Below are 21,716 nucleotides of genomic sequence, written 5' to 3'. Positions count from 1 at the left end.
CAAGTCCTTGCTCATGTTCCTGTCGGTGACTCACTGTGGCTGAGGAAAAGTTTCTCTTTATTTCTTTTTAATTTTCTTATGGCTTCTATTTTCCCTGGCAGAGGATGTGGAGCTCAAATCTGATCCATGTGTGAGCCAGCTGAACTTGGGAGCTGTTCCCAGGGAAGTGACGTTCTAGAGCTGCCCCCTCCCCTGAGCCTCGGGCCTCCCTACTGGACACACTCAACTGGGGGCCACAGAACAAATTCCAAGACAGAAGTTTCGAGAACGATGATTCAGAGGCTCGCAGAGGACATTTATGGGTAAGAGCTTGCTCCATCCTACTCTGCCAGGACAGCAGGGCAGGGTCAGCACAGGGACAAGGAGGCCTGACTAGGGGTGGGGGTGAGGCGTGCTCCGAGAGCCCAGGTGGGTGGCCTTGGTCTCCTCAGGGAAGCGACAGGAGCTGGGAGTGAAGGGAGGGCCTTGGAAGAAAGAGGTGAGAGAAGGCAGAGCCCCCTGGGTCCTGCCCCTGCCCCCAGTTCGGGGCTGAGCCAGCAGCCCCCACAGCGCTCCTCCTCGGCTGCCTCCTGTTCATCATCTCAGGGCCTCCTGAGACAGACAACCTTGGTTCAGGGCTGAGTGCTGCTAAACTTGTCCCATAGGCTCCAGGTGTACTTTTCTTGCTTCCTCATCCCATCAAGGAGGAATGTTCTGGGAGCTCTGGCCTTGGGTGTCATACCCATCTGAAGCCAGCCAACACTTGCCCTTTGAGAAGCCACGTGGAAATACCAGGCACGCATGGCAGCACATGGCACCCATGGCAGACATTACTAATCGATCTGGGATTGTCTGACTAACCCATCTATGTACCACAACCCCACACCCCACCCCCCCCAATCAATGCGATAGATGGAGGCACAGGAAACACAGTTTTAAAAAACTGGGATCTGGTAAGAGGAAAGAGAGGAATGCCTGTTTGTCCTTGTTGGGATGTCAGCTTTTGGGAAAACAGTGTATCCCTAGAGGTCAAGCAATGTTCACCAAGGAAACAGTAAAAGAAACTATAGGGGAAGAGGTCTGCCCGAAAACATCTGTGGCTCCGATTCAGGTGGTGAGTGATCTGTTCCCATGGCAGGTTCCAGCACACAGCTTTGCACCCACCAACTCTCTCAGCTGGTGCACGTCCTCAGGAGTAGTGTCTTATCTGCTGCCTCCTGCCTCCTTTCTGGGGTTCTTAATCTGGGGTCCCTCCCTTTGCTGCTGGGAGTTCAGGAGAGGGCAAGAACGCCCTGAACTTGTATAGAAATTGCTGTGTCCGGGCTGAGTCCCTCCATGCCCCTGACAGCCCATTTCTATGAATGATGCATACAATTTAATAAAATGTGAAAGGCATCTCCTCCTTCTTTGCTCCATCTCTGACTCCCCTCCAAACTTGTCCTTGTATGTCAGTATCGTCGGAAGGGAGAGGCAATCTTAAATGGGGGATCCTACTTCCAACAGAGCAGTTAGCCGTCCTCAGGGCAGTTTTGCACCTGTCCCTGGCTACAGTGAATTCCCAAAGTGTGGTGTCTCCCTGAGGGCCAGCATAGGAACGGGCTCTCATGGACCTAGGGGGTTAGCTGAATGTCTGATTGAAGACTCCAGAGACAGGAAGGGATGGGTTGGGACTCTCCTGCGGGTCTGTAGAGGGGGTAAGGTCCCCGAGGCCAGAATCCATAGCTTAGCTCTGCTCTCAGGGTTCCCGCTCACCTCCAGCAGGCTCTGGGGCATCCCTGGGGCACCGCCTCCAGTTCCCATCTGGCTTGGGGGTGGTATTGCAGACAGAGCTGGGCAGGGGCGTCGGAGCCCTGCCACTAGCACCCTCAGGACCTCACAATCCCTCCAGCCCTCCTTCCCCTGGGCCTTCCTTCCTAGGCGCGGGGCCCAGGTCCGGGACACCGCCCGCAGTTCCCACTTCGGGAAGTGCCAAGCGCGCGCGGCGCCTGGACTGCTCAGCCCCCCCGCAGCCCCTCCGTCCACGCCCGGCTCCTCCTCCTCCTCCTCCTTCCCCCCGGGTGGGGGGAGCCGGCTCCGGAAGCCCCGGCGCCCCCGCCCCGGCCGCCACTGGCGCTTTGGAGAAGGCGGTCCGCGCGGGAGCGCGCCACGCGGGACCTGAGCTCCCAGCCGCCGCCAGCGCCTTGGAGCCCCCTGACCATCCCTGAGCCCCCACCGACCCCTGAGTCACTGCCTGGCCCGGAGCACCCCCGCGCCGCAAGCCGGAGTCCCCTACCCACCCCTAATCCTCCCACCCGCCCCTCCCCGGATCACCCCCCACCCCTCCCCTAACAACCCCCGCCTACCCCCCGCCGCTCCGGAGTCCCCTGCCCGCCCCTCCCAGGAGCCCCCTCCCCGCACCTCTCCCCCGGAGCCCCCTCCCCAGCGCCCCTGCCTCCCAGTGTGTGCTGTGACCATGGCGGCCCTGCTCGGGGCACCCCTGCTCGGCTGCCTCCTGGTGCTGCTAGCGCTGTGCCCCGGGGGGCGCCCGCAGACGGTGCTGACCGACGACGAGATCGAGGAGTTCCTCGAGGGCTTCCTGTCCGAGCTGGAGTCCGAGCCCCGGGAGGACGACGTGGAGGCCCCACCGCCCCCTGAACCCACCCTTCCCGCCCGCAAACCCCAGACAGGGGGCAAGCCGGGGGCGCGTCCGGGGGTGGCCGAAGAGGGTAAGAGCTTTGGGTAGGGGTGGCCCTTGGCGTGATGGGGGGCCGCCCGGACAGCCGTGCACCACAGGTGAGAATGGCGGGCCTCGGTAGGGTTTGGCCGATGTCCAGTCTGCCCAGCGTGAGGAGTGGATCCGTAAGGCACAAGAGAGCCCAGATGTCTGGCGGGACAGTGTGCCAGGCAGAGGTCAGCGCTGGCTGGTAGCCCTCTGAGGTTGGGGACACATCCAGCAGGTCCGCTACCCAGTGGATTGGGTCCTCCCAGTCCCTGTTGCACAGCCCGCAAACCCCTGGAGGGACTAGACTCGAGCTAACAGGGGACTCGGCAGCCCCCTCCCCAGGGTAGTGTGAAGGTGATGGGCCCTGCTGTCTCAATGGGGCCACTCAGCCTGATTGTGGCACACACTGTCTGTGCCACACCACTGCCAGAGACCCAGCATCCAGCCTCCCCTGGGAAGGATCCCCAGCGCTCTGCTGCCTGGCCTCCTACTCCAGGAGTACAGAGGCAGGGAATGGGCTGCAGAAGACCTCCTGTCTCCTCAAGGCTTCCAGGAGCAGCGGGCAGTGATCCAGGGTTATTGTGAGGATTAAATGAGGTGATACATCACCAAAGCATTTAGCCTAGTGCCTCTTATATAATCAGTTGTCAATAAATCTTAGCTGTTTATCATGACCTTCTGGAAGGTGGGCAAGGGTCTTGCTGATCTCTCTCCCAGGAGACTTCCAAGGCACCATCCATCATTCCTGAGGTCAGCAGCCCCTCCCCTTTGTCCTGCTCTAGATCTTTCCTGGCTCCTCCCCCACCCCGGGGGATGGGTTCTGGGACCCGTCTCAGCACCCCTCTCCATTCCAGGATTGCTGTCCCGGCCTCTTGCTTGCTGCTGGGGCAGCTCTATTTCTCCTGGCTGTCTGCATTTTGTAGATTTTCCTGTATTTCAGTCACGTGGCCCCCACAACTCCATTATATTTTCAGCGGCATTTGCTCAGGGTCCTGGAAGATTCCTACAGGCAACCCCAGGCCCTGCCCTTGCTCCCTCCCTCCCCCAGACTCTGAGATGGGCAGGCATCTGCAGTACTTGCCTGTCCCTCTGGCCTCTGCATGGCCCTAGGATACCCTGTGGTTATGGCTTCCAACCTGCCCCAGGCTCCTTAGTCCTGGACGGGGGATCATGCATGTGTATCCCTTTTCTGTGAAGCTTTTCTAGCTCCAGGGGGGCCCCAGGCCCATGCCCTTTACTTTGTGTGAGAGGAATGAGACTGCCTCCCCCTTCAGACTGGGTGCTCCTTCAGGCCTGGTGGCTTAGTCACCCTCTGCTCTTTCCATGACCAGTACAGAATAGTGAGCCCTGACTGGCCAAGGGGCCATGTGGAGAAAGAGTGGATTGTGAGGTGCTTCTTGGGCAGATGGGAGGATGAGGGCCTGCTCCTGAGAAGCTGAGCCAACCAGGCCAAGGTGTGGTGGTGATAACATGTCTCGCAGACAGAAAGCCTGGGTTCCAACCCCAGCTCTTCCATGACCACAAGTGGCTTAACCTCTCAGTTTCCTTGATTTGGGAAACACAGAACTACCAACAGCCCCTTTGCCCACCTTGCGTGGGATACCTAGGGCATAGAGGGAGCTCTTCATTGATTTGACCTGAATGTGCATCTTGAACAGTGCCTCCGGGAAAAGCTAAAGACAAAGGGAAGAAAGGGAAGAAGGACAAAAGCCCCAAGGCGACCAAGCAGCCCCCGGAGGGGTCCTCTAGGCCTCCCAAAAAACCCAAGGAGAAGCCACCCAAGGAGAAACCTCCCAAAGCCACCAAGAAGCCCAAGGAAAAGCCACCCAAAGCCACCAAGAAGCCTAAGGAGAAGCAGCCCAAGGAGAAGCCCCCCAAGGAGAAGCCCCCCAAGGAGAAGCCCCCCAAGGCCACCAAGAAGCCCAAGGAGAAGCCCCCCAAGGCCACCAAGAGGCCTCTAGCTGGGAAGAAGCTCTCCATCCCAACCCCCTCTGAAAGCCCGCAATGGCCACTGCCCCCACTCCTCAGCCCTGACCACGAGGAACTACCCCAGGAGGGAGGTGTGTACTGGGCTCTTCTGGGGTTCAGCGGCTCTGACCTTCTGGGCTGCAGAGGGGTGGTGGTGAGGGTGGGTCCCTGAGTCCCTGCCTCTTGCAGACCCTCAGACCAGATGGGTGCTGGGGCCTCATTGTTGTCATGGACACAGCAATTCAGCTGAGGCTCCCACAGTACCACTCCTTCCCTGGGGAGGGAGTGTTTGGTGGCCTCGTGGGTGGGGCTAGCTCTCCACGGTCCTGGGCTCTGACCCTTGAGCCCCCCAAGAGCCACCTGCCCGTGTGTTACTGGGCTGTGAGCCTGCAGGGTACCCCCCTGCTGGGACAGCAGATCCTCCCAGACAGCGGTGCCTGGATTCCCCAGAAAACTATCCAGCTCTCTGTCCCTCCAGAAGTGCCAGCAGGGCGCTAAGGGCCCAAGCAGCCCAGGCCCAAGCAGCCCAGCTCCCCAGTGAGCTGTTCAGAGGGTGTCAGCAGGGCCCAGGTCTTGTGGAGCCTTGCTGTGGAGCCAGTGGTCAGGGTAGGCCTCCCATCCACACGCCCCTGGGGTCTGTGTTGCAGGTGGACCCCTCCCAGATCCCTGGGGGGGTCCAGGAGAAGAGACCGACGTGGAGCACCAGCCTGGTGAGTGGGCACCAGCCACCTGGCCTCAAGGGACCAATCACCTTGGCCTGCTGGGTTTCCAGGGTGGGGCTAGGTGGGGGCATCAGGGAGTATCTTCCACGAGGTGGCCACAAGCACTCTCCCCCAGAGCCGGAGGAGGAGACGGAGCAGCCCACGCTGGACTACAATGACCAGATAGAGCGGGAAGACTACGAGGACTGTGAGTAGGGTCCACCGTCAGGGAGGCCCACCTGCCCTGCCTCCCCAGCTAGATCCTGACCCCTTGCCCGGGTTTATGATAGTCCACTCGGAGGCCCCACCTTCCCTGACCTTGGCCCGGCTCAGAGCCCACCCTCTGCCCTAGTTGAATACATCCGCCGCCAGAAGCAGCCCAGGCCACCCCCCAGCAGGAGAAGGCCAGAGAGGCCCTGGCCTGAGCGCCCTGAGGAGAAGGCTGAGCCGCCTGGGCGGGGCTTTGAGGCCCCAGAGGAGAAGATCGGTAGGATGTGGGCAGACTTGGGGTGGGGGTGCCAGGAGAGGGGGCTCTGGCCCACCCCTGCCTCCCACCTCCACAGAGCCGCCACCTCTGAAGCCCCTGCCACCCCCGCTGCTCCCCGACTATGAGGACGGCTACGTGATCCCCAACTACGATGACAGTGAGTGCCCAGGGCCCCCCGCCTGCCACAGCTGCATCCCAAAGCCAAGCCACCTGTATCTCCAGCTTGGTGGCAGTGACCTTACCAACCCCACTGTCCCCGCCACCCCCTCCAAGCTGCCTGCCCTCATCTGATCTCTTCCATCAGGCTGGGTCTTCCTGGCTCCTGAACTTAGCTCTTCCCTGTTGCCCTCTGTTCTGGCCTATTCTTCCTCAGCTCCGTGGGTGTCACTCTCTGACCCTCCTGAGCTCCGCCGGTCCTAGCCACCCCTCACCCCTCGGGACTTTCTTCCCTTCAAAGCTGCCGCCTTCCTCTCCCTCCTGCACGGTCCCTTTGGACTCCATTCCCTTCCTCATCTTGCCCACTGGGCTCCTGTGAACCTGGCTGGGAGCTGCTGGGGTGGGGTCCTGGGACCAGCCTCAGGCCTTCTCATCAGGACTCTCCCTCCCCACAGTGGACTATTACTTCCGGCCTCCCAAGCCCCAGAAGCCCGACACTGGCCTGGAAACAGATGAAGAGAAGGAAGAGCTGAGTGAGTGGACCCAGACTGTCCCCACCCCTGGGCCAGCCCCCAGTGCAGGCCTGACCCCCACAACACCTGCCTCCTGAACTCCGGGGCTAAGCCAACAGGACCCTCCCACCTTCCATCCTTCAGAGAAACCCAAAAAGGAGGGCAGCAGCCCCAAGGAAGAGGAGACAGATGACAAATGGACTGTGGAGAAGGGCAAGGACCCCAAAGGTGTGTCTCTGGGGGCTGGGGGCTCAGCCTACACAGCATGGGTCCTTGCGAGAGGCCAGCCAGACTCCCAGATGCTCTGGGACCCTTATCACTGCCTCCTCCCTTTGTTGCCCCCCAGGGCCCCGGAAGGGTGAGGAGTCGGAGGAGGAGTGGGCTCCAGTAGAGAAAATCAGTGAGTGAGGGGTGTAGAGGCTAGGGTGTGTAAGGACAGCGGGGGTTGGAGGGGTTGCAGGATGGATATGGGGACAGGGGTGTGGTGGGGGCTGTGGGTATGTGTGGGGGCTGTAGGGTGGGTATGAGGGCTGTGGGGCGGGGCAATAGCAGCTGGGTAAGCATGATGGGAGAAGTGACCCATCCAAGGCCACATGCGAGTCCCAAACCCAGATTTCCTGCTGGCACTCTAGGCCTCCAGGACTCTCTCCTGCTCTTAAAGTCCTGTGGTGCAAAAGGGAGAGACCCTGGAGTGTCTGCCCTGGGCCTGACCCCAGGGACAGAGCTCAGGGCACAAGGCAGGTGTGCAGATGGCCCTGATACAGACAATGCCTGTGACGGGTCAGGCCCTGGGGTGGCCGTCCCTGTGATTTCATGTAGGCCTCATGGCCCCTTGGCACCTGGCATCCTCAGCACATTCCCCGGAGGTGGAACCTGAGGCCCAAGGAGGGGAAGTATGGGCTGGGGTGGAGCTGCCCTAACTGGCACCTCCTGACGTGAGGGGAAGTGGGTACTGGGATCCTCCATTCTGGGTTTGGTGAAGGGAGGGACCGATGGAGGGGTGGAGCCAATGGGCCACTAGCCTGGGGTGCCGTGTCTCCAGAGTGCCCCCCCATCGGGATGGAGTCACACCGCATTGAGGACAACCAGATCCGGGCCTCCTCCATGCTGCGCCACGGCCTGGGTGCACAGCGAGGCCGGCTCAACATGCAGGTGGGTGTCAGATTGGGCCCTTCTCCCCGCTGCGTAGGGGCCCCCTGCACGCTCAGCCTCCCTGCTGTCCCTGACAGGCTGGCGACACTGAGGACGACTACTACGATGGGGCGTGGTGTGCTGAGGATGACTCCCAGACCCAGTGGATAGAGGTGGACACGAGAAGGACCACCAAGTTCACAGGCGTCATCACCCAGGGCCGCGACTCCAGCATCCAGTACGTCTGCTGGGCTCACAGGCACTCAGTAGGGATGGGTGGCTCTGAGTCCCGTTCAGAACCGTCTGAACCCCCTCTCCTTGGTTATGGCCTGTCAGCTCCCTGAGTCCAGATGAGCAAAGCAACCACCCATAGCCATGCAGCAGGCATGGCAGCCTCTCTAGACCCCCAGCTAGCCCCACATGTGCTAGCTCTGGGTTCTTGGGCTCAGAAGAGAGGGCTCAGGCCGCTTGAAGGCCTGGGCCTTAGCCTGGGGTGGGGAGAGCAGCCTTGCCCTGACCACCATCTGCCCCCCAGTGACGACTTTGTGACCTCCTTCTTCGTGGGCTTCAGCAACGACAGCCAGACGTGGGTGATGTACACCAACGGCTACGAGGAAATGGTGGGCACCTGAGCCCTTGGCTCTACCCTCCTCGTCTGGGCCACAGGTGGGTCTCCGCCGGGGTTGGGGGCTGCTCTTAGGCCTGCCTCTTCCCAGACTTTCCACGGGAACGTGGATAAGGACACGCCCGTGCTGAGCGAGCTCCCGGAGCCGGTAGTGGCCCGTTTCATCCGCATCTACCCACTCACCTGGAACGGCAGCCTGTGCATGCGCCTGGAGGTGCTGGGGTGCCCCGTGTCCCGTGAGTGCCTGGGGCTGGCAGGGGCACGGACGGGTGGCTGGAGCAACCTGGGGTGGGCTGGCAGGTGGACTGCTCAAGGTCCTGCCTTCTCTGCAGCTGTCCACAGCTACTACGCGCAGAACGAGGTGGTGACCACCGATGACCTGGACTTCCGGCACCACAACTACAAAGACATGCGGCAGGTGGGGTGCTTGTCCTGAGGCTGGGGTCCTGTCCAGGCACTGGGCTCAGGGCTAACAGGTGCTTCCCCACAGAACAGACAGGGCCGTGGGAGAGGCATGGTCACTGGGGGTGGGTTGGGGGCAGGGGGCAGGCTGTGTAACTCCCTGTCTTTTCTGGCACCCAGCTGATGAAGGTGGTGAACGAGCAGTGCCCCACGATCACCCGCACATACAGCCTGGGGAAGAGCTCGCGAGGGCTCAAGATCTATGCCATGGAGATCTCGGACAATCCCGGGGATCACGAGCTGGGTGAGGGCCCCTGCAGCCCCCAGGACCCCCTGGAAGCCTGGTCCTCCCCAAGCCCAACAGATAGAGGCAAGGCCCGGTATTGCAGCTGAGCCTGCACTGTTGATGTTGCCAGCTCACCACCTCTCACCTGTGTCTTTGGAGCCCCTCCTGGGCCCTGCAAGCCTCAGCCACTCCCAGTCTGGGAGTGAGGCCGGTTTGGGTCCTTCCTCAGATCCCCTGAGCCTCAGGCCTCAGGAGGCTGGCTGGTTGCTGAGGTTCCTACCCTCACAGGGGAGCCTGAGTTCCGCTACACAGCTGGTATCCACGGCAATGAGGTGCTGGGCCGAGAGCTGCTGCTCCTACTCATGCAATACCTGTGCCGCGAATACCGCGATGGGAACCCACGCGTACGCAGCCTGGTGCAGGACACGCGCATCCACCTAGTGCCCTCGCTGAACCCTGACGGCTACGAGGTGGCAGCGCAGATGGTGGGTGGAGGGAAGGGGGTCAGGGTGGGGCCTGGTGGGGCAGGGCTGGGAATGGGCTGCTGATGCTGACCCCCTCTTTCCCGGCTTCCCCAGGGCTCAGAGTTTGGGAACTGGGCACTGGGTTTGTGGACGGAGGAGGGCTTTGACATCTATGAGGACTTCCCGGATCTCAACTCGGTGCTCTGGGGAGCTGAGGAGAGGAAATGGGTCCCCTACCGGGTGCCCAACAATAACCTGCCCATCCCTGAACGCTACCTCTCTCCAGATGCCACGGTGAGGCCACAGCCTGGCCAATAGGGCCTGGGGGCAAGTCCCGGTAGAGCTTGGGACTTGGGGGTGGGTTGAGGGAGACTGAGCCCAGGTGCTGAGACTGCAGGGTCTCCGAGGGACCAAGGGGATGTGAGTACTGCTGAGGGGTCTGCATGGCAGATGATGGAGGCTGTGGACCAGACCTCTCCCCTGGCCACCCCCAGGTATCCACGGAGGTCCGGGCCATCATTGCCTGGATGGAGAAGAACCCCTTCGTGCTGGGGGCAAACCTGAACGGTGGCGAGCGGCTTGTGTCCTACCCCTATGATATGGCCCGCACACCCAGCCAGGAGCAGCTTCTGGCTGCGGCCATGGCAGCCGCCCGGGGAGAGGATGAAGAAGAGGTATCTGAGGCCCAGGAGACCCCAGACCACGCCATCTTCCGCTGGCTGGCCATCTCCTTCGCCTCTACCCACCTCACCATGACTGAGCCCTACAGGGGAGGATGCCAAGCACAGGACTACACTGGTGGCATGGGCATCGTCAATGGGGCCAAGTGGAAACCCCGCTCTGGGAGTGAGTTGGCCTGGGAGGGTCTGTGGTGGGGCATTTGGCATGGGCAGGGGTGACTGCGGCTCTGTGTCTGCCCCGCCCAGCTATCAACGACTTCAGCTACCTGCACACCAACTGCCTGGAGCTCTCCATCTTCCTGGGCTGTGATAAGTTCCCTCATGAGAGCGAGCTGCCCCGAGAGTGGGAGAACAACAAAGAAGCTCTGCTCACCTTCATGGAGCAGGTGTGGGGGCCACCGTGGGGACTGGCGGAGGGGTGGGGCAGCATTTGGGGAGAGGCTGGTGAAGGGCTGGGGGACCTCCTGGACAGGACAGGGAAACAGCCTGGGGGGAGGCCATGTAGACACCACCTTGCCTCCTCCCTGCAGGTTCACCGTGGCATCAAGGGGGTTGTGACAGACGAGCAAGGCATCCCGATAGCCAATGCCACCATCTCCGTGAGTGGCATTAACCACGGAGTGAAGACAGGTACACAAGTGTACAACTATACCCCACTTCCCAAGATGGGGGACCAAACCTATGCATGCCCTTGGCAAAACAAGTCTGGCCTGCCCTGCCCAGGAAGTCCCTGCTCCTCTGGATCCTGACCAGAGGGAGGGCTGGAGGGGCTGCAGGTTTCTCAGACAGAGGTGGGGCCTGGGAGGGAGGGGGCACTCCTAGATAGCCAAACCCATCCTCCCTCTGCAGCCAGTGGTGGCGATTACTGGCGTATCCTGAACCCTGGTGAGTACCGCGTGACGGCCCACGCGGAGGGCTACACCCCAAGCTCGAAGACCTGCAACGTGGATTATGACATTGGAGCCACTCAGTGCAATTTCATCTTGGCTCGCTCCAACTGGAAGCGCATCCGTGAGATCATGGCCATGAACGGGAACCGGCCCATCCCACGCATCGACCCATCGCGCCCCATGACCCCCCAGCAGAGGCGCATGCAACGCCGCCGCCTGCAGTATCGGCTGCGCATGCGCGAACAGATGCGGCTCCGACGCCTCAATGCCACCACGAGCCCAGCCACGACCCCCACATCGCCCCCTCCCACTCCAACACTGCTCCCCACTGCCGACCTTGCCCCCTCCCCAGCCCCAAGTTCTACACTGGGGCCCTGGCAGTTTCTACCAGAGACCACAGTCAATTGGGAGGAATCGGAAACGGAGACGGAGACGGAGACGGAGACCTACACGGAGGTGGTGACGGAGTTTGGGACAGAGCTGGGGCCTGAGGAGGAGGAAGGGGAGGAGGGGGAAGGAGAGATGGTCACGGGCCCAGACTTCCCCTTCACCACAGTTGAGACCTACACAGTGAACTTTGGGGACTTCTGAGAACAGGTCTGCCAACGCACGAGCTCGCACCAGTAGTCACACTGCCCTGACCCGCTCCGCGGCCATCAGCACAGGGAAGGCCCCCCGGTGTGGGTTCTGCCAGGAGGGGGCATGAATGTGATGGAGACCTAAGAGCCAGGGTCACCTGCTTCTCCGCTGCAGGACTGGGATGGGGCTGGACGAGCAAGCCCCAGGGCAGACTTCTCAACCACTTGCCCAGGCCACACCAATAAACCAAGCTCACTGGCAGATGTATCACTGACCACTTGCCATCCTGACCAGCCAGGAGAGGGGAGGAGTAGGGAGGCTCCTTCCACAGGAGTGCCCCAGCCCCACACAGGGACTGCCCAGCTCAACACCAGTAAATAGTTAGGCTTTATTTACAGAGCCAAAGCTGTCATAGTGCTGACGCCACAGGGAAAGAATGGCCAGGGCTTCTCTGGACAAGGCTGCCTTTGTGAGTCAGGGACCCAGACCCAGGCCTCCCAGGTCTTCATCCTCTGCCCCGAAGCCTGAGAAGCTGATGGGCTGGCAGGCCAGGCTGCGCAGGTTCACGAGACAGGCGGTCTGGGTGGTGCTGAAGTCTGGGACAGCCACCAACAACACTGTCTGGTCTTCGGGGCCTGCAAAGAAGCCAGGTGGGAGCCCATCTTAGGTTCTGGGTGAGCCCGATCTCAAAGGGAAGTCACAAGAGGTAAACAGGAGCCCTCCCCCACCCCCTGCCATCAGCACCACGGAGCGCTGACCACAGAAGCTCCTTGAGGCCAGAAATGAAAAGGGCCAAGAACACTGTAAAGGTCCAAAGCTAGAGCCACACTGCCCAGGATAAGCTCTGGCAGGACAATTTCAGCCCTTGCAGAGCCTGGCCTGTCCACCCCACGGGGGCCTGGACACCCAACACAGGCCTTCTCTGTGAGCCTTGGGAGAGCATGTCCCTCATGACAGCCCAGGCCTGGGGCCCGCAGAAGACAGAACTTACCTTGGATGATTTTAGAGCCAAAGCTGGGGGTGTTGCCACAAAAGTAGACGTGAGGGCACTCCGGAAAGATAAATGGGTCGGTTTTATAGAAAGGGTAACAACCTGGAGGAGGACGAAGTACAGTTGAGAGTGGGACTTCTCAGCCTCACACAGGAGACATCTGCACGTTTGGGATGGGGCTGTCCCATGTAGGACATGGGGCACCATCCCATACATAAGACCCTGCAGCCGTCACAACAAAAATCCCTCCAGACTTGGCCCTGTGACCCCAGAGGCAGGGCAGTGTGTTGTGCTGCTGCCGCCTCTGTCCTTCTCGGTGGGCAGGGGGCAGGGTGCGGGACTCTTGACTGGCTCAAGCTCCCAACATGCTCCCACAGCCTTCAGCCCTAAGTAGGGCCTTGGCCATAAACAGAGATAAAGACTCCAGAGTAGCTCCCAAAACAAAGGTCACGCTTTGGGGCTTTTCCTCAGACAGGTCATAGCAAGGCTGGTGGGTGCAAATCCATGCTGGGAACCCTCTGAGCATCAGTGGAGCCCCTTTGGTCTTCCCCGACCCTTTGCTCCCACCTCACATGTCTAAGCCCCGTTACCTAGGGTGTCAGGGGCTGTGGGGCTGATGTGCCGGACTTGCAGCGTCCACTCCAGGATCTCCAAGTGATCCTCCATGCTGCTGTATCGGAAGATGTCACTCACGTTCTGTCCCGACGTCCCCAGGAATCTGCAAGTCAAGGCTCGGCTGACCCCACCCTGGGGGGGCCATCATCTGTGCTCCTCCCACAACAGCTGGCCCGGCGCCCTCATAGCAGGTTCCCAAACCCCGCTTGAAAAAGAGCCCAATCCCAGGTGGGCTTTCTTGCACCCCTGGGCCCCATCCTCCCCTCTTGCTGTCACCAAGGCAAAAGGCCAGGGATCAGGCTGGAGTGGGGCTACCTGACTCCATCGATGGTGGCCTGGTAGGGGTTGGTGACCAGCTGGAGCGTGGAGTAGGCAGTGGCCAGAGGGAACATGCAGGGGTGCAGGGGCTGCTGGGGAAGCGTGTAGTTTGTTGGGTCAAATTCGCCTGGCATCACATCCACGGGCACGGAGGCCTGGAGGGCACAGGGGCAGGGGAGCCTGTGGGGCCCAGTGCCGTCCACAGTCACCCTGCTGGAGTCCACTCCCCCTGCCCACCTTTCAGTGCCCATCTGCACCGCCAGACACTCCTGGTCCCAGGCGCTGGCCTGACCCAGCTCACTCACGCTCAGCTGCAGAAGGATTTCGTCCAGCATCTTGACAGCCTCCACACTGGCAGCCTGGGTTTTCTTGGTCAAGTACTTGGCCTGGGAGTAGAAGTACATACACAGGCTGTCAGGTCTCAAGGGAGACTTAGATCAAAGGGACACCCAGAGCCCCTGCCAGGAGGCTGAGAGCAGAGCAAAGCCTGACTTATCGAGGGACAGTAAGAGTTCTGGGCCTCTGTCCCCACACTACCCTCAGGAGGGAGGTTTGAGAACGAGGCTGGGTCCCAAAGCACCAGAGGTTCCTGGGTCATCAGATCTGCAAGACCCCATACCCAACCCTCCGTGGGGAAAGAGAGGCTTGAATGCAGGCAGGTGGGCACCATACCTTGTTGATGGAGTCTCTGCTCTGCGTGTTGTGGCTGAGGAGGTTCCCGGCAAGGATGACCCGGGAGACGTGGGCGGCACTGCACTGCTCCCCTTCATCCCCAAGCTGCCCTGTCACCACGTCCACCAGCAGCTGGGTGCCCAGCAGGCTCTCGCCCCCGCCTCCACCCAGGCCCAGACCAGACACCAGCAGCACAAACCTGCCAGAGAAGTCGGGGTCCTCTTGGGTGCTGGGAAAGTAAGGGGATGTCCCAAGAGGGCTGTTTGGAGCTACTGGTGAGGCTCCTCACCATCACAAGGAAGCAGGGGGGATAGAGGCAGCGACTGTGACTCCCCTGGACCACTGCCTGGACCCTGGGCCCCAGCTCCTCACCTGTCTGTGTCGAGGGGGCATGCAGGCTTCTGAGGGGCAAGCCCTGCAAAGCAGTGGTCCTCCACCAGGAACTTTCCATCATCTCCTGCAGAGCCCAGCACAGCCAGGACCGTTCCTGGGGAGGAGCAGGATCAGGTCTGGGAGGAGCCTCCGAGAGGCTACCACCCAACACGCTACCATAGTCTAACTCTCTCCCTAAACCCAAATTCATTGCTCCGGGAATGCAAGTGTGAGCCAGCACCCAGATGCACAGGCCACCCCCTCTCTACTCCCTACCTGTGACCAGCTTTGACACATCAATGGTGCCCTCCAGTTTGATACGCTGCAATTCATCTTCCAAGATCAGTTCATCATCTGGGTGGATGTATTTGCTCCGAGGAGGCTGGGGGAGCAGGTTGTGCTGGAATTCAAAGATGGCAGTGGTCATGAGGCCAGGGCCCAGCAAGGCTCCGGTGCTCGATCAGTGAGATGGCCCTGCAGCCAGCAACCCTATGGCAGAGGCCCAGCCCTGATTCTCTGGATCCAAGGCAGGTAGCCCCATCGTGCCCTCTGGGATGGGAACATTGTTCTGGGGATGACGTGTGTGAGCCAGCTGGCCTTACCTCTTCGCTGACCTCCCGTAGGATGGAGGGCTGGAGTGGCATGGCCTTGAAGAGGGTCCCCACCACACAGCACTTCTCCCCGGGCTGCAGTTCACACAGCTTCTTCACTAGGACTCCACTGCCTGTGCTCAGAGAGAATGTGCTCAGCACAAAGAGAATGTGCTCAGAGACCAGGTGGCCCTCCTCTGCCCCATGAAGCACTGGCCCAGTCCTCACTGAGCACTGTGGCCCTAGGGCCCTGTTCTCCACCAAGAGGGAGAGAACATCAAATGCAAGGACCCCCTGGACCTAAAGGATCGACCCCAGGAGGACAGAGGGGCTCTGGATGCTGGGTGTCCTTGCAGGAGAGGCAGACATGCAGAGAAGGCAACGTGAAGATGGTGCAGGGGCAGAGACCAGAGGGATGCGGCCACAGGCCAGCAGTGCGGGGTCAGTCACCAGAGGCTAGAAGGGCCAAAGAAGGATCAGAGGGAGCGTGGTGCTGCCGACACCTGGATTTCGGACCCCTGGCCTCCAGAGCTGGAAGGGAATACATTTCTGCTGTTTGAAGGCACTCAGTTTTGGCCTTGTTGTTTATGACAGCAGCCATGGGACGCTAATGCAGAGTTCCCTCACTTATACCTAAAGTATAACACTGATTTTTAGAAAGAGGTATGCCAAGTCTCAACACAGCCCTGCTTGGACAACACTATAATTTCCTTTGCAAGTCTATTTTATCGACCCCACAAGTGCCTTGTCTTCTGAAAAGAGATACCCTAAATTCAAACTTCATATACCCATCCACCCTGTTCTGTTCTTTGTAAAGTCAGACAGCCCTGTTCACTCTGAGCTCCTGAAATCCCAGAGAGAACAAACAGGAAGCGTCAGGGATGAGGAGCAAGACAGGCGTGGGAGAGCCATGGAATGCAGGGGTCACTTGGGTGGGCAAGAGGGAGGAGCCAAGGCCCCAAAGGCCTGAGAGTTTGTTAGGACTTAGACCCTAAGCCTGGAGGAAACGCTAACAGGGTTATGGGATGATGTGGACTTGGGACCAGCCCTTTCATTAGCTGGGTTCTCCAAAACAAGCCCTTCTTGCCCTAACCCGAACCAATAACATTCCACAGATCTACACCCTGGGGAGCAAAGGAGAGTAATTCAGAGTAAGATAGGGAGGGTGGCACAATGCCGCCATTCTAGATAGAATGCCAGACACCAACGGGAACAACAGATCTCAAAGCCGTGATATCCACTGAGCCTTCACTCAGCCCCAGGGAGCTGTGCCCAGCCCTGAGCCTGGAGCTCTTCTACCCCCGACAACATATCACTGGAGATATTATCACACACTACCTGGCTGAGGAAACTGAGGCACAGAGAGATTAAGTAACATGTCCAAGGCTACACAGCTGAGATCCAACATGCACGTCTGAGCACCAGGCAGAACTGCACACCCCTGTGCTGACAGGAGGACATCCATCCATTCCAGCCTGTGGGCACCAGGCCAGGCTCCAGCACAGAGAGTGAACCCGAAGGCCCATCCTTGCTCTCACTGAGCTTCCGGTGCAGAGGGAGAGGCAACAGCAGGAGATGAGGGATCCACTGCTGGGACAAGTGCCACGAACAGACGGGAGCGAAGGCAGTAGATGCCGAGAAGGCCCTCCTGGCCCAGGCAGCCTCTCAAGGCACAGGACTTTTAAAGTGAGGTCGTGAAGGAAGCCTGGGGATGGAGTATGCCAGATGCAGGGAGAGATGACAGCAAGAAAGGGCTTGAGGTGTTCAGGAAACTTGTGAGTAGAGACGAACTCTGCCAGAGGCTGAGCTCTGGGGAGGAAACCCGGCCACATGGAGAAGCCACGTGGTGAGTGAGGGATGCTGCCCCACTGTCCTTCATCCAGTCAAGGCCCCACTTATCATGGGCTCCTGTCCGAATTCCTGGCCCTACTCTGTGAGCAGAATAAAACAGCTGTTTCCTGTTACTGGGCAGCTTTGTGAGAAGAGAGACCTGGTACCACAGCAGGTTAAAAGGTGACATTGACCTTGGCTCGAGGAGAATGTCTTTGAGGATGTCAAGGAAAGCAAGAGAAAGGCCAGAGGAAGGAGACCCTTCTTATGTGGCGGAGAAAAGGTGAATAATACTTCTGCCTGAAGTAAAGAAAACGGAAAACATCTTTAATATGATGATGTAGCTAGGAGAATCCCAGGGACGGGGGAGCCTGGTGGGCTGCCGTCTATGAGGTCGCACAGAGTTGGATACGACTGAAGCGACTTAGCAGTAGCAGTAGCTAGGAGACTGGGTCACGTATTCGCCTGGCTGCCTATAATATTAATAAAACCAGAGCTTCCCAGGTGGTGCAGTGGTAAAGAATCTGCCTATCAATGCAGGAGATGTGGGTTCCCTGGGTCAGGAAGATCCCCTGGAGTGGGAAATGGCAACGCACTCCAGTATTCTTGCCTGGAAAATCCCATGGACAGAGGAACCTGGTGGGCTACAGTCCATAGGGTCACACAAAGTCAAACACAACTAAAGTCACTTAGCACACATGCACACAACCCAGCTGACCTGACGGGATAGAATGGACCTGGGAGCCAGAGCTTTACAAAGCTTTTCAAGTGCTTCCAATGTGCGACCTGGGCTGAGACCCAGCATGCCTGGTGCCAGGTGGCGGTTGGGGGTGGGGGGAAGGCAATAAAAATGAGTAAGACACAATTTTACCTACAAAGTTTCTGTTTAAAGGCACAACAGATTAATTCAAAACTACATGGAAAGCCACTCTTTTTTGGTTTTTTTTGCTCACCACGTGGCATGTGGGATTGCAATTCCTCTACCAGGGATCGATTCCAATTCCTCTTCCATGCCTCCTGCATTGGAAGCGTGGAGTCTTAACCACTGGACCAGCAGGGAAGTCCCAGAAGCCACTCATAAATATTAAGAACGGGGTGATGCAGCATCACCCGAAAGTTGAATGTGGTGCAGGGTGGGGAGGGTGGGAGTCCTGCTTCACCTGGAATAACTTAAAGCAGGAGAGATCACCAAGGAAGAACCAGGAAGAAAGAAGAAGGTCTGCACTGTCCAGGTCACTTGATTAGGAAAGAGAGACGACCCCAAGGGGCAGGAAATACATATCCAACAAACCTGGAAGCATTTCCCCAACCTCATTACTTACCCCAGCGCTGCTGGGCCCTGCTCACCAGGAAGGGCCTCATCTGGATGAGACGGGTGGCATAAATGTGGGCATACTGCCGGCTAAAGCTGCGCTCTCCCAGCCGGAAGGGCTGCGAGGAATTGGTGTAAGTCACCACAGGCACCCTGGCAAAAGTGGCATTGCTGGCTGATGGCGGAGACAGCAGAGTGTGGGCCCTCTGGGCAGCCTGCTCAGAAAACATGGCCCTGCTTGATGTGTCCAAGCCAAGGAGGAGGTGGTCCCTGTGAAAACACAAATGCAGTCCTGCAACCCCAGCCCACATGCACAGCAGACGGCCAGAACAGCACCTGGAACTTACTGTGTTGGCTACCCATGTCTCACCCAGGAACCTGCATCCAAAAAGGGAGATGGAGCAAGTTAGGGAATGCCTCTCCCACCTAGAGCTCTCGAAACCCGGCTCAAGTGTCCACTGCCCGTTCCACACATCTACCTGGATGACTATCAGGGCTTCAAGCTCCACACGCCCCACATGAGGGGATTCCTCATCTGCCCCCATCCAGCTCCCTGGCACCTGCCCCATTTCAGGGCGTGAAGACAGCCTTATTATTATACAAGCCTACCATAAAATAATAAGCTTATGATTAAATAACAAAACATACATCAGTCACTCCTCTGCTCAAAACCCTCCAAACGGCCCCCGTTTCATGGAATAAAACCCCAGGTTCCTACAGTGGCCTCAGAGATCGGCCCCACTGGTCCTGCCCTCCTGCCCACCCCGCCCCCACAACCAGGAGAACTGCTCTCCTCCCTCCCATACAAGCATGGTCCACTGCCATCTCTCCTTCAGGTGTGCTCAAACCTTCTCCTGCATCCCTCCCCTGGCATGTCTGCTCCTCCAATGTTTATTGTTTTTCATAGCATTTACCTTTCAACAAACAATACCTTTTAAGCTTATTGTCTGCCTCCTCTGAGTAGAATTAGAGCTCTAGGAGACCAGAGGTAGCAGCATTTAAGCCCACTTTTCAAAAGCAGCCCCGAGCCTGAGTGAGATGTGCCAAGAACGTCAAATCAACAGCAGGTCCTAAGATCAATACGTGGAGCAGCTCAGTCTATACAGGCGTGCAGGGATGATAACAGTTCGCATGTAATGGGTTAAATAGTATGTGGTACTAAAACCGGTATCTAACCCCACCGCGTTTTTTTACAGCTCTAAGTGGCTTGAATTCTGTCCCTATCGAACAGATACTGGGCCGGAACTGTATCTGAATTAACTTTCTGCCCCAAAGTGCAGAGCAGTGGCAGCACTCCGGCCGCAATCTGCACTCCGGCCGCAATCTCAAAGGAGCCGCTCGGTCTGAAGCCCCAGACCACGGCCCCAGCACGCACCCTGGGGCCGTCTTGGGGGTACAGCAAAGACCCTGCTCAGACTTCCCTCGCGAGATGCCGCTTAACCCGCCGCCACGCGTGGACACCAAGAGAGCTAGCCCACCCCATCTCCACGAGGTCCAGGGAAGCAAGACCCTACTCACCTCTCCGCACGCCACGGCCCCGCCCCCTGCCGGGCGCCATCTCCCGCCAATCCGCGCGCCTTGCCCCGCCCACAGAGGCATCCCACCAATCACCGAGCGTTCCACCATGCTTTTCACCGCGGGACCCGCCCGCCACCGCGCACCGCCTCCCGCCACTCCGCGCACCTCGCCCCACCCTTGCTGTATCTCGCTAGTCCCGCGCGGTTTATTATGCTAATCACTGCGGGGCCCGCCCACCGCCTCGCCCCGCCCCCTGCCAATCCGCACGTTCACTGCGCAAGCCAAGACACGTACCCCGCCCCTTAGCCCTGCGCGTGCGCAGGGTTACGCCCCACAGGTTGCTGGGCAACGAAGGGGGTGGGGGCCAGTGGCTAGGGACCCGTGCGCATGCTTGTGCGCACTGTCGTACAGACCTCGGCCCTTCGTCAGACTAGTCACCTCGCGTTCTCGAGAACTGGCGCTCTTTGCGCCACCACAGGACCCCTCTGGGGTGCCCGCCTCTGCAGTGGGCACTGCTGACAACAGGGTGGGCGGACTGAGGCCAATGGTTGCAGCGATTACTCCGCCGCAGGCCCGAGGAGTAGATGGGGCACTGGGATACTGGAAGTCGGGAGAGGGCTTAGAGTTAGGGTCAGGACTAGGGAAACTGGCTGTCTAAGGCCCTACGCACAGGGTTAACAGGCCTCCCAGCCTCCGCCCAAAACTCCTCAGTCTCTGTTGTCCTCACTGCCCCTCACCTTTCTCACTCCTGCCTACCCACCAAGACTTTCCCATGCCATCCTCCACTTCATGGGGGCTCTTTTCCGCATCTCCACCAATCCACAGAATTCCTAAACGAGCCCTAGTGGCCCTTCCGCATGAAGCTTCCTATTGGCTTCAACCAGAGCCGGGATTCAGTCTCAGGCCTTTCTGGTTCACTCTGCATCTGTTTCCCAAGTACCGGTCTTGTTTTTGGAACAAAGTAGGAAATGGCAACCCACTCCAGTGTTCTTGCCTGGAGAATCCCAGGGACCGGGGGAGCCTGGTGGGCTGCTGTCTATGGGGTCGCACAGAGTCGGACAAGACTGAAGCTACTTAGCAGCAGGAGGAGCAGCAGGTAATAGTTAAAGATAACACATAAAAGCCCTTTCTGTGGACCTGACACTGTTTTAAATTCTTGACACATACTAATTCAACTAATCCTCAAATAACGCTTTGAAAATGCGGAAACTGAGGCACAGGTCACATGGCAGGATTCACCATGTGAGTAATAACCAGGATTCACCCCGAGGCAGCCTGACTCTTTGCCCTAACATGTATGTGTTCTGGCCCTCCTCTTGTGCAGGTCAGCTGAACTTCCCATCTAATTACCCGTTACTTCATTTTGCCCCTGTCATTTAATTAGGCATTTGTCAAACATCCAATTAGACTGAACTGGATAAGTTTGCCCTCAGAGGATGTGTGGAAACAGTCTCGTTCACTTACCGCAGTGCTTGGCACGTAGAGACTCCCAAATTTTCTTATATTTATAAGATATAAATAAATATAAATAGATGAGCACTTTTGGGGTGCGTATTATATACTAAGTGTCTTAAGAGTAAGGCAGGTCAGGTCCTAGGATTTCCATTTTACAGAAAGATTCACAGTTGCACAAGGTCACACAGCCAGGTAACCAGGACCAAAATTGGAACCAACCTGCCTGATTATCTTGCTCAGACATGAAGCTGGGTAGCCTCTCCACTGAGCTCTGCTCCTGGCAGGCCTGTGTCAGGCACACAGTTGGGGCAGCTAAGGGCGTCTGGGAGAGACCCTGAGACAACAGCCACAGTAGGCATGATGGTGGCTGGGAAAGGGGGGATGGACAAGTGGGTATAGTTCCATGGGTGGCTTGCACTTCCCAACTGTCTTCCCCTGGCTGTCTGTAAGGATGGACGGGCTAAAGTGTTGACTTTTTAGGC

At 58.7% G+C, this 21,716-nt stretch overlaps 3 protein-coding genes across 9 annotated transcripts; 2 read left to right on the top strand and 1 right to left on the bottom strand.

Annotated features, from left to right (window-relative positions):
• The first annotated feature begins 237 nt into the window (after window positions 1–237).
• Window positions 238–2,307, top strand: LOC112446407 (uncharacterized). 2 transcript variants are annotated; one of them, XM_024991122.2, is made up of 2 exons: window positions 238–1,093; window positions 1,897–2,307. In XM_024991122.2, exons 1-2 carry the CDS (start codon window positions 1,016–1,018, stop codon window positions 2,305–2,307), a joined length of 489 nt encoding a protein of 162 aa, XP_024846890.1. In that variant the 5' UTR covers window positions 238–1,015. The 2 variants fall into 2 exon arrangements, with proteins under 2 accessions (XP_024846890.1, XP_024846889.2); XM_024991121.2 differs by having other exon boundaries at window positions 238–302; window positions 1,897–2,137.
• Window positions 2,096–11,828, top strand: AEBP1 (AE binding protein 1). The gene is made up of 21 exons (XM_024991120.2): window positions 2,096–2,684; window positions 4,339–4,740; window positions 5,296–5,358; window positions 5,486–5,557; window positions 5,702–5,836; window positions 5,913–5,993; window positions 6,448–6,525; window positions 6,649–6,732; window positions 6,851–6,904; window positions 7,547–7,656; window positions 7,734–7,873; window positions 8,171–8,255; window positions 8,352–8,496; window positions 8,593–8,678; window positions 8,843–8,966; window positions 9,237–9,433; window positions 9,527–9,706; window positions 9,907–10,258; window positions 10,339–10,478; window positions 10,623–10,722; window positions 10,942–11,828. The coding sequence occupies exons 1-21, from the start codon at window positions 2,432–2,434 to the stop codon at window positions 11,571–11,573; spliced, it is 3,513 nt and encodes a 1,170-aa protein (XP_024846888.1). The 5' UTR covers window positions 2,096–2,431; the 3' UTR covers window positions 11,574–11,828.
• Window positions 11,829–11,930: 102 nt separating this feature from the next.
• Window positions 11,931–19,824, bottom strand: POLD2 (DNA polymerase delta 2, accessory subunit). Of its 6 annotated transcripts, none has more exons than XM_059885407.1 (12): window positions 19,780–19,824; window positions 19,193–19,331; window positions 18,272–18,531; window positions 15,132–15,253; window positions 14,806–14,929; window positions 14,530–14,644; window positions 14,158–14,386; window positions 13,791–13,871; window positions 13,483–13,640; window positions 13,143–13,270; window positions 12,553–12,654; window positions 11,931–12,196 (listed from the first exon to the last, which is right to left on the bottom strand). In XM_059885407.1, exons 3-12 carry the CDS (start codon window positions 18,489–18,491, stop codon window positions 12,036–12,038), a joined length of 1,440 nt encoding a protein of 479 aa, XP_059741390.1. In that variant the 5' UTR covers window positions 18,492–18,531; window positions 19,193–19,331; window positions 19,780–19,824; the 3' UTR covers window positions 11,931–12,035. The 6 variants fall into 6 exon arrangements, with proteins under 6 accessions (XP_059741390.1, XP_024846238.1, XP_059741391.1 ...); XM_024990470.2 differs by having other exon boundaries at window positions 14,158–14,356; XM_059885408.1 differs by having other exon boundaries at window positions 19,193–19,290; window positions 19,637–19,804.
• Between the last annotated feature and the right edge of the window lie 1,892 nt (window positions 19,825–21,716).

Source organism: Bos taurus, chromosome 4, assembly GCF_002263795.3.
Source record: "Bos taurus isolate L1 Dominette 01449 registration number 42190680 breed Hereford chromosome 4, ARS-UCD2.0, whole genome shotgun sequence".
Classification (NCBI taxonomy): domain Eukaryota; kingdom Metazoa; phylum Chordata; class Mammalia; order Artiodactyla; family Bovidae; genus Bos; species Bos taurus.
Note: the sequence above shows the minus strand (reverse complement) of the source record. Positions and strands in the feature narration are given on the sequence as shown.